The 14,260-nt window shown below is 58.1% G+C and overlaps 1 protein-coding gene across 1 annotated transcript; it reads left to right on the top strand.

Moving 5' to 3' along the window:
• Positions 1-7,245: 7,245 nt before the first annotated feature.
• Positions 7,246-8,067, top strand: LRRC3 (leucine rich repeat containing 3; the record flags this gene model as incomplete). Its single annotated transcript, XM_080696040.1, has 1 exon — positions 7,246-8,067. The coding sequence occupies one exon, from the start codon at positions 7,246-7,248 to the stop codon at positions 8,065-8,067; it is 822 nt and encodes a 273-aa protein (XP_080552166.1).
• Positions 8,068-14,260: the final 6,193 nt, after the last annotated feature.

The raw sequence follows: 14,260 nt of genomic DNA, 5'->3' as shown, positions 1-14,260 counted from the left end.
AGACTGAGACAGGATGATCACGGTTCACAGACAGCTTCATCTACTTAGTGCGGCTCTTTGCAACTCAGTGAGACCCTGTTTCAAAATAAAGAATAAAAATAGGGCTGGAGATGTAGCTTGGAGGTAGAATGCCCCTGGGTTCCATCCCCAGTACCAAAAAAAAAAAAAAAAAAAAAAAAGAAAAGAAATAGTATGATAAGTCAATTCAAACCAGCTCTTGAAAAAGCGCAAAACTGACCCCATTTGGACCCAGCCCTCAGAGTGAGAGGCCTGGAGGGGAGCTTGAAGCCCCCAGGGGGCGGGCTGCTGGGTTGGCAGCTCATGGGGACACACAGGAGGCAGCCTGGGCTCCCAGCACAGAGGCTGAGCTGAGAAGAGAAATGGAGCTGTCTGGTGGCATCTTTTGCCGGTGGGTGAAGGGGCTGCAGGGAGGGTTCTAGGCTGGCCAGTGGCTCGCCACGCCGCCCTGCACAGAGGCCAGGGCACCGCCTGGGGGGCACAGCACCATCGCGGGCCTTTCTGCTTCCAGTCCAGGTCTTCAAGACCCTGCAGGAGCCCAGGAATTCCGGTTGTGTAGGGAGGGCTCGGGCCAGCTGGCCAGAGCTGCAGAGGACAGTGTACTCCAGCCTTGGTCAGGTGCCGAGGCTCCGCCTGGCCTGGGTCCTCTCCCTTGCAGCAGCACTGCTTGATGATGCCTGTGGCCTGATGGCTGGGCAGGGGCGGGCCTGGGGGACAGGGAGGAGCTGGGCACAGGCACCCCAGGGCCCACGGGTGGGGAAAGGCCCGTCCAGGCCGCTCTGCAGCCCTCCCCAGCAGGTGGGGACAGTGCTGACCTCGCCAAGATGTCGACGCGTCTGTTTGATTTCATCCAGCCTCTGGCTGCTGGGAGCTTGGCGCCTGTGTGGGCATCCCTGGGGGGGCTTGGCGCCTGTGTGGGCATATCTGGGGGGCTTGGAGCCTGCGTGGGCATCCCTGGGGAGCTTGGCGCCTGCGTGGGCATCCCTGGAGGGCTTGCTCAGATCCCGCCGGCCAGACACCCCACAGGGAGAGCGGTTAACAGAACTGCACTGCACCCCACACGAGGCCTGGGTTCCCGGCGGACAGATGAACAAATTCTCTGCCCAAGCCCACTTTTGGTCAGGGGAGGGGGCCTCGCAGCCAGACCACACGGCAGTACGAGGCTGCTGGTGTTCTGAAAGCACAGGCGGTGGTCAGGGTGGACAGGGGCCCGCAGGCCCCCAGAGGCCTGGCACATCACCACCTGGAGAGGCAGCCCCTCACGCCCTCCGGAGACCCAAAGGGGACGCGCTCATGAAGTGCAGCGCTGGCGCCCGGCAGTCAGTCAACGCCTATATTCACACCACGGTCGTTCGGCCCTGAGTGTTTACACCACGGTCATTCGTTTTGAGCACATAGATTCTGGCTGCTCCGCTTTCCTTTACTGAGGCTGAGCTCTCGCTCCAACACAGGCACACCCCTTCTGCGCACCACTGGTGTCCTGGTGCTCATGTTAACTCCCAGATCAGGATTCAGAACTCTTCCAGTTGTGCATTAGGCTCAAGGGCTGCCGGCTCTCCAGCCTCCCGTGGAGGAGTCTTGCCTGCTTTCGAACCAGCACACAGTGTGCACTCTGTACACAGCACCCTTCACTCTGTAATGTCGGTAGATTCTTCCAGGTCCAATGGTAACTGTATTGATTTGTTTAATTTAAATATTAAAGTATTTCACAGTATGTGGGTCCCCCTTGGCATCTCTTAATATTTAATAGGCCAGCTTGACAGCTCAGTTTGTTTTAATCTCTTTAAAAAATAATTCAGGCTGGGGGTGGTGGTGCAGGCCTGGTACTTGGAAAGGTGAGACAGGAGGACTGCAGGTTCAAGGACAGCCTCAGTCACTCAGTGAGGTCCTCAGCAAACTAGTGAAACCCTGTTTCAAAACAATAAATAAATAAATAAAAATAGAGCTGAGGGTGTATCTTAGAGGTAGAATGCCCCTGGGTTAAGTCCCCAGTCAGTCTCAGTCCCTCTCTCTCTCTCTCTCTCTCTCTCTCTCTCTCTCTCTCACACACACACACACACACACACACACACACGATAATCGGTAGTTGAAAGCAAAGATAATAACGAGGCATCGTGGGGCTTGCCACACACAGAAGTAAAGCCCGTGAAAACCACGACCAAGGCTGGTGAGGACCCCGCCGCGGGGACCTGACACTAAGCCTACAGGACCCTGGCGAGCGCTGAAGGAGGACTATGATAGGTCACAGCCACGGCAGTGACTCAGAGGGGACGCCAACCAATTCTAAGGAGATCCCAGAGGTAGGAAGAGAAAAGGCTGAGTGAGCTCCGAGATTGGAGGTTCAGAGTCTGAAGAGCATGGCGAGGGCTTGGCAGGCGGACCCCGACGCCATCACTTCATGACAGACGGCTGTGGCCAGAGTGTGAGCTGTAGCAAAACGCGCCTGCACCTGGAGGGGGTCCCGCTGTCCCTCGGGGGCACGCCCCCATGACCTAAGCCCTCCCTGGGGCCATGGATTCTGAAGGTCCACCACCTCCCAACAGCACTGCCCGGGCCCGTGGGGGACACTCAAAGTATATATCCAAACCATAGCAAATACCGCCTCCAGATGAAGGCAAGAGCAGACGACCGCGGCAAGAGGCAGCCTCGGGCCAGCCAGAGTGATGGGCCCTCTGAACGCAAGCCACCACGGCTGGGAAACAGCCCTGGGCAAACACCGGAGCCTTGCTGACCTTCCTCAGCTTCCCTGATTTCTCACCAGCGGCCTTTGTCCCAGGACCGCGCTGCATTGAGCTGGCGTTCCTCCTCCGTGTCTGCCGTCTGCGATGGTACCTGGGTCTGTTCCTGTCTCTAGTGACCTGTCCACTTTGGAGTGTGCTGAGCAGGCACTCTGGACACCATTTCTGATCTGGGTGCGTCTGGGGCCTGTTTGTGGCTGGGCACAGGCGATGCTCAGGCAGGGGTGGCCCAGGGCAAGGCTGTGCCCGTTTGGGGACTCAAGTCCAGGGTCTCTGCTGTCGACCCGTCTGGCCACTGATGGCGCCGACCTTGTTACAAACATGGTGTCTCTGCTGTGAAGTTCTCCTCCCCCTTCAGAGTTACATCGAAGGAGGCACTTTTGAAACGGAGTTTCTTGAGAAGAAACTCGGAGTTTCCTTACCGGGTTCTTGTCTACGGTGAGTGAAGAATGACACCCGCAGACTGCAGGAAGGGGAGTAAATGGTTTATTGGAAGCAGCAGGGAATAAGAAAATATGGCTGAACACCCCAAAGGGGCTGTCGGAACTCTGGGGTCCAGTAGCTGTCTTCAGGTCACTACCCAAGTGTAGCCCAAGCCGAGTGCCATCAGTTACAAACTACTTTCTCCCAGGGTCCATGTGATCTCCCAGAAAAGAATAGGAAAAAGTGGCCGAACACCCCAAAGGGGCTGTCGGGGCTCTAGTGTCCAGTAGCTGTCTTCAGGTCACTACCCGAGTGTAGCCCGAGCTAAGTGCCGTCAGTTGCAAACTACTTTCTCCCAGGGTTATGCGATCTGCCAGAATAGAGGTGCAGGTCACCCCTAGGGGCCTGGTCAGTCTTGATGTCCAGCAGAGGCCTTCAGGTCACTACCCAAGAGCAGCCTGGGCCAAATGCCTTCATTGTACTCCACCTTCTCTCAAGGCTAACACAACCTGTGAGAGAGAGAAATGCTCCCCAAAGGGGAGGGCATCCCCGAAAGGGAAAAACCCCAATTTGGTGACTGCGCTAGGGGTTTTATAGATGTCTGCATGTCCTCTTTTTGGTTGTGGTGAGTTTGGGATTTTGGGAATTCTGGGAAGCAGCTCTCAGAATTTGCATAGGGTATTTGCAAGTCCTTTGAAGAGTCTCCTCTCAGTAAAGTGTCAGACTTGCTCCAGTGATGGCTCCTGGGTTTGTTGATTAGTAACAGATGGCTTTGTGAAGCTTTGGTCCTTATCTCTGAACCTTGGAATAGCTGATCTCAAAAGCCTTGGAAGTTAGTATTCCTCGCCCCTCAGGATTTTTTCTACCGAGGCCTCTTCCCTATCTGCCTATTTCCTTTCTATCTCCTCACTTTGACACTTGGGAAGTCTTGAAGGAAACTGCTTTAAGCCTAAGGACATGTTAGGTTAAAGGAAAAGGATGGAAGGAGCTTTCTCACGGCAGCCTAATGGAAGGGATGCTGGAGCGGCCCAGTTAACATCAAAGTAGACTTCCAGTGGGACACGGAAGGCCGTCTCGCAAGGTGATGGGGGCAGCCAAGCAACAGCATGACGTCGCCTGAACAGAGTTTCAAAATGTACAAAGCGAAAACTGGGAACCGCAGGAAAAATAGACAATCTATGTTACAGTTAAGATTTCAACACCTCTCTCTGGTAATCCACAGAGCAGGTGGACAGGATGCTGGTGATCACAGAAACTACTCAGTAACCCTCGCAGTATCCCCAGCTTCTTTGACATTTATGGAACCCGCCACCGACAAGCAGAACACGCGTTCAAGGGCACCGTGAGAGTTCTAAGCTGTGTGCTGGGCACAAAATGTGAATGCGAGGACCCACAGTGTGCAGAGTACGTCCTCTGATGGCAATGAATATACACTATAACTAAAACAGAAACATCTCTAAAACTCCAAAATAGCTGGAAATTAAATCAAATACTTCTAAATTTTAGAAGGAGCAAAAATAAATAAAAATGGAAATTAGAAAAAATTTTTTGTAGTACTGGGGATGGAACCCAGGGGCATTCTGCCTCCTAACTATACCCCCAGCCCTATCTTTCTTTCTCTCTTCTCTCTCTCTCTCTTTCTTTCTTTCTTTCTTTCTTTCTTTCTTTCTTTCTTTCTTTCTCTCTTTCTTTCTTCATGTGGTGCTGGGGATGGAACCCAGAGGCTTTCTACCTTTGGGCCACACTCCCAGACCTATTTTCTATTTTATTTGGAAACAGGGTCTCACTAAGTTGCTGAGAGCCTTACTAAGTAGCTGAGGCTGGCTTCCAACCTGCGTGATCCTCCTGTCTCAGCCTCCCAAGTGCGGGGATTATGAGTGTGTGCCACTACGCCCGGCTTTATTCTTTATTTTTTGAAACAGGGTCTCACTGAGTTGCAAAGGGCTTCACTAAGTAGCTGAGGGTGGATGCGAACCTGGATCTTCCTGTCTCAGGCTCCCAAATGCTGGGATGACAAGTGTGCGCCACCACACCTGGCCTAGAAAGAATTTTAAACTTAATGATAACAAAATACAACACATCAGAATTCTTGGGATGCAGTTAAAGCAGGGCCTAGAGGAAAATTCATAGTCCTGAATATATACCATTGAATAGGAAACGTTACAGACCAGTGGCCCTGCTTCCAGCTTAAGAAATCAGAAAAAGAAGAGAAAGTTAAACTCATGTAAGCAAAACAAACAATACAAATCAGAGTGAAAAAAACAATAGAGAGACCAATGAACCCAAGATTTGTTCTTTGAGATCAATATAATTGATGAAGAAGGAGGAGGAGAAAAAGAAGACAGGACTCACCCAGATCAGGAATGAGAGAGGTGATGTCACTCATATCTTAGGGATATTGAAAAGGTAATAAGGGCATATGATTAACTTTGCTGATCAATTCAACAACTTAGAAGAAATGGACGACTTCTCAAGTAACACACCAGAAACATGTAGTCAAGAAAAAACACTCTTGGCAGTTGTGTGTGTACTGAATAATTCAACCACATGCAAAAATAATAATACAGCACGACAAGGCAACACAAGGCTGAGTTAACACCTGAAAATAAATCACAATTATCCATGCTGTTGACAGACTAAAAAGAGAGGTTACAAGTGACACAGGAAAACAAAATTCAGCTCCAATCCTAATTAAAAAAAAAGTTCTCAGCAGACTAGAGAAAGATGTTCTTCCTAGCACACAGGCGTGAAAAGCTAATTAACTATACACACAAAAATAAACTTTGATCCACATCCCTCAGACAAATTCAAAATGCAAAACAGACCCAGAGGCAAAGCCCTGACACTGTAAGATCTTCATGCCTTTGGGTTAGGCAAAGATGTCTTACATGTGACATCAAAAGCATGCTCCATAAAAGAAAAGAAGCACTGCCACCTGGGATATCTTCAAAATCAGAAACATCCACTCTTTACAAAGCTGCTAAGAGAATGGGAAGCCAAATTGCAGCTCTGATAAAGGACTCTTAGGGAGATACGGAGAACGCTCAAAACTCAGGAAGAAGACAAAGAGCCCCATAAAAAGTGGGCCGAGATGTCCTGAAAGAAGAGGGACAGAAAGCAAAAGAGCAGATGGAAACCCGCCTCCTCCAGGAAGCCCCGCCCGCCTCGCCCCCAGCCCCTCGCAGACCCGCCCACCGCTCCCCACAGGCCCCGCCCACCGGGCCCCGGCCCCGCCCCGGCTCGCCGGCCCCGCCCCGGCCCCGCCTTCTCTGCCAGCGGTGGGCGGGGCCTCGGCTGGGCGTGGCGGGATCGGCTCCGGGAGGCCCGAGCCGCGCGAGCACCGCCGGCCACCGCCGCGCAGGTAGAGCCCCCGCCGCCCGGGCGCGGCCCCCACCGGCCCCGGACCCCGACCGCGCCCCAGCCCCGCGCCCCGCCACGCCCTCCCGGCGGCCCGCGCCGCGGCTTCCCGCTCCGCTCTCCCAGCGCGGGCGGGCCGCGGTCTTGGGGGCTGGCGGAGAGGAGCCGAATTCGTTCTGGCCATCTTTAAGGTGTCGCAGCTAGCGGCAGGCAGCTAGCCCCGCCGCGGAGCTCGCTGGGCCGGTCACCCACCCAGGATGGGAAGGGAGACCCCGCCCCAGCTCCTGGAGAGCCTGGGGCCCGCTGGGGCTGGACCTCCGGCGCCCCAGCCTTGGGGGGTGACCATGGCCGCGCGCAGGGCTCTCTGACCACCTAGCTGGGGCCTGCCTCCAGCCGGTGGGCAGCACCAGCTGCCCTCCCCGGAGCACTGGGTGGCGTTGGGAGTCTCCGGAGTAAGTTGCAGGGCAGCTCTTAAGGGGAGCCCCCACCCCAGAGCCCTCCTCTGCCCGCACTGTCCTCTCCCTCCTAGCTGCCCCATGGTGGCTGGACCACAGTGGACACTGATGGGCCCGTCTCTCTCCCCTTTCTCTTGTGTTCTTAGAATTCAGCGCCTCCAGGGGCGGCAGGAAGGAGAGTTCGAGTCTGCGCTGGATGAGTCCTGCCCCGGGGGTGGGGGGAAGGACTGTCCCCTGTCCCCGCCCCAGGCAGGATGGGCGCTCCGGGCAGGCAGAGCGCCCGCTTTCCCCTGGCCCCTGCCCCTGGGGCTTGCCTCTTCCTCCTCTTCTGCCTGCGCTTGGGCGCCTCCTGCCCACAGGCCTGCCAGTGCCCTGACCACGCTGGGGCGGTGGCCGTCCACTGCAGCGCCAGGGGCCTGCAGGAGGTCCCCGGGGACATCCCGGCCGACGCCGTGCTCCTCAAGCTGGACGCCAACAAGATCTCCCGCATCACCAACGGCGCCTTCCAGCACCTGCAGCGGCTGAGAGAGCTGGACCTGTCCCACAACCACATCGAGACCATCGGCCCCGCCGCCTTCTCGGGCCTGGCTGGGGGCCTGCGGCTGCTGGACCTGTCCCACAACCACATCCGGAGGATCCCCAAGGATGCCCTGGGCAAGCTGAGCGCCAAGATCCGCCTGTCTGGCAACCCTCTGCACTGCGAGTGCGCCCTGCAGGAGGCGCTGTGGGAGCTGAAGCTGGACCCCGACTCAGTGGACGAGATCTCCTGCCGCACGTCGGCCCAGGAGGAGTTCGTGGGGAAGCCGCTGATCCAGGTGCTGGACTCGGGCGTCAGCTTCTGCAGCACCCACCACAAGACCACCGACGTGGTCATGCTGGTCACCATGTTCGGCTGGTTCGCCATGGTGACCACCTACGTTGTGTACTACGTGCGACACAACCAGGAGGACGCCAGGCGCCACCTGGAGTACCTGAAGTCCCTGCCCAGTGCCCCGGTCTCCAGGGACCCCGCCGCCCTGTGCCCTAGCGCCAGCGCCCACCCACCGTGGCCTCCGCAGCAGGCGGGGCCGGCCTGAGCCGGAGCGGCTGAGCGAGGGGCGCCGCAGCGCTGCGTCCAGTGCATCCGGCTGGCACGCGCTTCCTGCAGCGCCGCAGCGGGGGTGGTCATTTGACTGTGCAGGAAACTGAGGCTCTGGAGGTGGGCGCCTGGCCTGACAGTACACCCAGGACTTGCTCCAGCCGGGCCGGAGCCCAGGCGCCTCCCATCACCCTGCCGGCCGCTCCCAGGGGTGCTGGAGGAGGGGAGCGAGCGTTCTGACCGCGGCAGGGCTGTGGGGTCGCCTGCGGAAGGCGCCGCCTGGCTCTCCACTGAGGGGCTGGTGGCCTTGGCCCACTGGTGCCCGAGCATTCGGGGACGAAGGATTAGCCCTCCTTCAGAGCAAAGTGCCGGAGCCACCGCTTTCTGACAGGTCAGGGGCACGAGAGCTCTCAGTAGATTTTGTTCTCAGAGTTCGAGTAACCAACCCTTGTGCCCAAATTTCAGCCCTTGAGAGGGGAAAGCGTGGAGGGAGCCCGCGGAGGGCCCACCGCGGATTCTCAATGTGTCAAGTGGGCCGCGGACACACAGGCCCCCTCCCCGCCACTCCCCGGGCCTGGCGGGAAGAAGGCCCGTGCCGCGGGTCGCTCCCGTGCCTTGCTTTTCTACTGCCTGCTACCTAAAGCACCCTTTCACAGGGCTGGGGGACGCGTACTCAGTGCTCCCAGGGCGTCAGCAGGACACTTATATGCTCCAGCAACAGCACCTTTCTCTTTTCACCTCTGCTGCCAGGAATCTCGGAGCTCATTTACCGCTCAGTTTTCTTACCCGTTTTACTCCGTGTCCAGGGTAGATGTTACTTCCACCTCTATGACTCTAGTTTCTGATTTACTATCTTTTTGTATGAGTGTTTACGTTTTAAGCTACTTCAACTATTTTGAGACTGAGCAAACAAGTATAAATTGTTTATGGAGCTGAGGTGTGACGTGTGGCCGGAGGATCGAGCGGCAGCTTAGAGGGTGAGAACGGGGTCGTGTCTGGAAAGGATCGGCGCCTCACAGTGGGGATGTGGGGCTCTCTGGGCACGCCCCTGCAGTCCCAGCCAGCCGCCTTGGTCTGAGCCCGGGGTCAGGGCGGCCGGCATGCGCAGCGGGAGTCGACCTGTCCTGCCGGCTGGTGAGCGGGAGCAGGGTCTGCTCGCTCCCTTGTGCCACACGGTGCTGCAGAGGACCCACGGCACTGGGAGCCCTGCTCAGGTTCCAGGGGAGCTGGGCCTGGCTGCCGGCGGCCTCCGCCTGCCTGGAGCTGGGTGGCGGGGCTGAGGCCCGGGGCACGGAGGAGGTCGGAGGGTGGTGTCCAGCCCAGCGGTCAGGGTCCTGGGCCTGTGGGGCTTTCTGTCCAGAGGAGACCAGGCTGAACACAGGAGCGAGGGTGAGGGCCGGGTGGCTCTCGGGGTGCCCCGTGGGGTGCAGAGTGAAGCAGCCGTGTGTCCAGTGCGCAGGGGCAGCTCCAGCCGTGTCCATGCTCCGTGGAGTGTCTCTGTGGAGGGACTCAGCCTCAGCACCCCCCGCAGTGTGCAGTCTCTGGAGGGACTCAGCCTCAGCACCCCCACAGTGTGTAGTCTCTGTGGAGGAACTCAGCCTCAGCACCCCTCACAGTACGCAGTCTCTGTGGAGGGACTCAGCCTCAGCACCCCCACAGTGTGCAGTCTCTGTGGAGGAACTCAGCCTCAGCACCCCCCACAGTGTGCAGTCTCTGGAGGGACTCAGCCTCAGCACCCCCACAGTGCGCAGTCTCTGTGGAGGGACTCAGCCTCAGCACCCCCCGCAGTGTGCAGTCTGTGTAGCGTGGTTGAGAGGGCTGCTGCCCAACCAGGGGCCTCAGGCTCCTGTGGAGACTCGGGCCCCATCCTAGGACCTCATGCCAGGCACTCGCTGCCTGGGGGGTCTGTCCACAGTGTGACCAGGGTCCTGGGGACAGTGTGACCTGGGGGGGCAGGAAGAGAGTCAGGTCCTGGAGAACCATCCCTTTGCTCCTGGAATTGGCCCAGGCGTGGCTGTTCAGGAGGCCCTGGGTTGGGGGCCCCTTCCCTCCCTGCCCAGACTTGTGGCCACCCCCCTCTGGCCTCCCTGTGCTGTAGCTGTGGGCAGCAGGCCCCTCTCCCTTCCCCATGCACACAGACCAGGCCCCGAAGTGACCCCACCCTCCCGGGCATTCTGGGTCCCCCGCTGGCGTGGACCCAGGAGAGCCCGTCCTCAGAGGCCCAGCACACTGCACTCATTTGAGGACACGCTGTCCTGGGCTGTGGCCCTTCTGCCTCGCCCTGCCTCGCCCCCTGCGGTCCTGCAGTCAGGCACCTGGGCTGTGAACCTGTTGCCCTCGTCCGCTGCTGGAGGCACACAGCACCCTCCCCCCGGGGCTCCGCTCCTGAGGCTGGTCCCTGCCACGGGTCGGGTCGTGTAGCTGTCACCTGCTCAGCCCTGGGGCTGCGGGTTCAGGCGGCCCTTCTGTTTCCAGCCACGTGTCCCCCGGGGACGTGGGCTGCGGCACAACCTCTGCCCAGCACCTGCTGTTCATGGCCCACGTGCCTCGTGCCAGGCTCTGTGGTGGGCAGAGTCAGCCCCAAGCTGCCTGCCAGCCACCCAGTCCTCACCCTGGGAGCCGGGGGCCAGGGGGATTGCAGGTGGGGTACGTTAACCACCTGGTGATGGAGGTTAGTCTGGGGCAGCCGAGGGGCTGGGTGTCACCCTGGGTCCCAAATAGGGAGGGGATGTGAGGCCGGAGGGAGAGAGGTGTGATGAGCCAAGGGCCATGAGCCAGGACTGCAGGCAGCTCCAGAAGGCCAGGAGTCAGCCAGGGGAGCCAGCCTGCCAGTGACAGCCAGGCCTGACCTCTGACCTCTGACCTCCAGCATTCTGAAATAATGACTTGCATTGCTTGGGCCCTCAGAGCCCAGTGTCACCCTGGGCCCCATCGCCATCTCGGCCCTCAAGGTCATTCCTTCACGGCCCTCTGTCAGCCTGCCTCCCCTGCCGCCAGACTGGCTTGCCCTCCCAGTGGACCCCGATGTGGGCAGAGCGGGCGCGCTGGCTTCCAGGATTTGCACACACACACACACACACACACACACACACACTCTCTCTCTCTCTCTCTCTCTCTCTCTCTCTCTCTCCAGCCCTTGCCCTGCGTGACCCCGGCAGCGGGCGGCCTCCCTCAGCGCTCTGTCCCGCCCTCTGGGTGCTGCTGTCTGGTCTCGGCTCCTGCCCCATCCTCAGAATCTGGGCCCTGCCGTGCAGCTTCCAGAGCTGCCCGCGGCTTCGGCTGCCAGCCCCTGCTCGCCTCTGAGGACAGCCGAGTCGCGCTCTCTGAACTTGCTGCAGGCCCCTCTCTGTCTTGCCCACCACAGGCAAGCTCAGGAGAAACCCCCAACCCTGAGGAAGGGCAAGGCTGGGCCGAGGGCCGAGCAGCAGTGACCGCCAAACAGCCCTGATGGAGCCAGTCACAGGAGCCAGGGTCCCGTTCTATTTTCGGAGCGTCACCCGAGGTTCTGAGGTCCAGGGTGCTGACTGTTGAGCTCAGACAGCGCTGGTGCAGCCCACGTCTGACACCGGCCTGGACATTTTCACTCGGGAACTGGGGCCTGGGTGTCGTCAAAATGATGAGGCTGGTTCCAGCTCCAACTCCAGTCTGAAGAACAGCCAGCAGCCAGGGCAGGGGCGCGGTGTGGGGCAGGGATGTCCAGTGTGTGTGTGTGTGTGTGTGTGTGTGTGTGTGTGTGTAACTGAGCCCTGGGCTCAGTAACCGTGGCAACGATGCTGGCTGGGAATGGAGTGGACAGCCGGGTACCGCCAGGTGACGTCGGCCATCAGAAGCTGCTGTGTGTGGCTCTGGGGCCCGGTGGGAGGTCGGTGGGGCCGATTCACCTCCTCCCTGGTGTTCTGTGCAGAAGGGTGCTGGAACAACAAGCCCCCCGAGAGCCCGGCTGTTCATGCAGGGCTACTGGTGCAGGGGAGGGAGAAATAGCCAGGGACAAGACAGAGAGTGGCTGCCGATGCCCAGGTACCAGCCAGACAGGACACTGGCTCCGGGGCCCTGTAGCAACCAGCTCTGATGGAGGAGAGACTGAAGCAGCGTTACTCTGGCCAGCCCAGAGTCTGTGGTCATGGCTTGCTCTGCCTCCAGCTGGTGACAGGCCTGGCATGTGTCCCTGGGCAGTGGCCACCCCTCCAGGACCTTCCCCGAGGCTCTGGAGCCTGTGTGCCAGTCTGTGGGCCCCCTGGGCTAGGCTGGACCCTTGCCAGGCCCCGCTCCGGCCTCCCTGTGTGCACACGGGGGAGTGGGCCAGGGCTTTCCTCCCAGCTTTCAGCATGCCCACGATGCTGGCCAGAGGGCGGCTCTTCTGGACCAGCTGTCTGCAGGGTCCTGGGCGCTCCTGGGCCTTGCTGGAGCCTCTGGCCAGGCTGCAGCTGACGATCCGGATGACATGCCAACCCTGTCCCCCTGCAGCAGCCGTCTCAGATGAGAAGTCACTGTGATCAGGGCCTGTCGATCTGGAAGTCGCAGTAATTGGGACACAGAAACCGAGGTCAACAGAGCGAAGGATTCTTGTCACCACCCCCAGGAAGGAGACACTGCAGTCAGTTTCCAAGTGCTCAGCGGCCCAGGGGCAGGGACCTGGGAAGGGCTGCTCTGTCCCGAGGCCGCCCCAGGAACGCGGCCCGCACAGCACTTATTTGGCGGCTGGTGTCTGCTTTCAGCACCTGGTTCCCTCTGCGAGCGGCCGGCTCACGCCCTGGCTGCCATCCCTGAGGGCATCCACATTTGCCCGAGTCCCCGGGAGCTCTTCTTGGGGACGTTGGAGTGAAGCCAGCCCTCCACGTGCCACGGCTTCATCAGTGTACGTGCTGCGTACTTATGTCTAAACAGCACTCATAATGACCTGTTGTACAAATGCGTCACGTATGCACTCACACACGCACACACACACACTATTATGCATGTCTGCATTTTCCATGACCACTTCCATTGTTTTCAGCTTTAAATAGTTTCCCCCTTGCCGGGCGTGGTGGGCACGCTTGCCATCCCAGCATTCGGGAGGCTGAGACCGGAGGATCGCGGTTCGTGGCCAGCCACAGCGACTTAGTGAGGCCCTCTGCAACTCAGTGAGACCCTGTTTCCAAATAAAGAATATAAAATAGGGCTTGGAGGTAGAACGCCCCTGGGTTCCATCCTCAGACCCACTCCCCAAAAAATTTATCCCCCTCAACTAGAAAAAACATTTTAGATCTTCCTATTTTCAACATTTGCAACTTCTATTTTTCCAAATGATTACGTAACAGCCAGTGGTCTCCTGTGCTGAGGATTCCAGGATCACTCAACCCCTGGAGGCCAGTGATTTCTATTCTTCCAAAGCAGTTTTCCCTACTATTCTGAGAGGTGCTCTTGTGAATGACTTCCCCATAAATCCTGGCACTGGGAGTGTGTGTGTGTGTGTGTGTAGCTGGGGATTGAACCCAGGACTGTTCTACCTCCAAGCTCTACCCCAGCTCTATTTATTTCTTTTTACTTTGAAACAGGCAGGATATGGCTAACTTACCACGTGCTGGCCTCGAGCCTGGGCTCCTCCTGTCCTGGGATCCCAGGCACGCGCCATCGTGCCCAGAGGCACTGCGTACTTGGTGGGCACCGCGTAGGGACTCTGTTGGTTTGGGAAGCGTCTACACCTTGGGATGGCGGTGGGATGTTTGCTGACATTTTTCCTAGTGCTCTGTGGTCGGATTTTGCGGTTTCCGTGGAGTCTGTTTGGGAGCAGTGTAAACAATCTAACCGGGCACTTTCCAGGCCCGGAGCGGTCGAGGTCTGCACGCCACTGCTCCGCGGAGCCCAGCCTGCCCCACGGCCCTCCGCTGCCCCACAGGTGCTGCCGCACACCTCCTGTCTCGCCCTCCCAAGTACTGGGATTGCCGCATGCACCATGGTGCCCAGCTCCTCGTGGCGTTTGAATGAGGGTCTGGAGCATTCTCTTCTGTGAATTGCATGGTATGGGACTCCCTCTTATAAAGGGAGTTAGGAAGCTTCCCATCGCTGCTTGCTATAAAAAGTTTATCAAGCAAAAAAAAAAAAAATCTCATTTTTTAAAGTAGAAAAAAAAAAGCCCAAATAAACACTGGTACATAGAAATCTTTTTTTTTTTTTTTTTGGTGGTACTGGGGTTCCTGGAAACCCTTCTACCT

This window comes from Muscardinus avellanarius (assembly GCF_963383645.1).
Source record: "Muscardinus avellanarius genome assembly, chromosome: 5".
Taxonomy (NCBI): domain Eukaryota; kingdom Metazoa; phylum Chordata; class Mammalia; order Rodentia; family Gliridae; genus Muscardinus; species Muscardinus avellanarius.
This window is presented reverse-complemented; position numbering and strand designations above follow the sequence as displayed.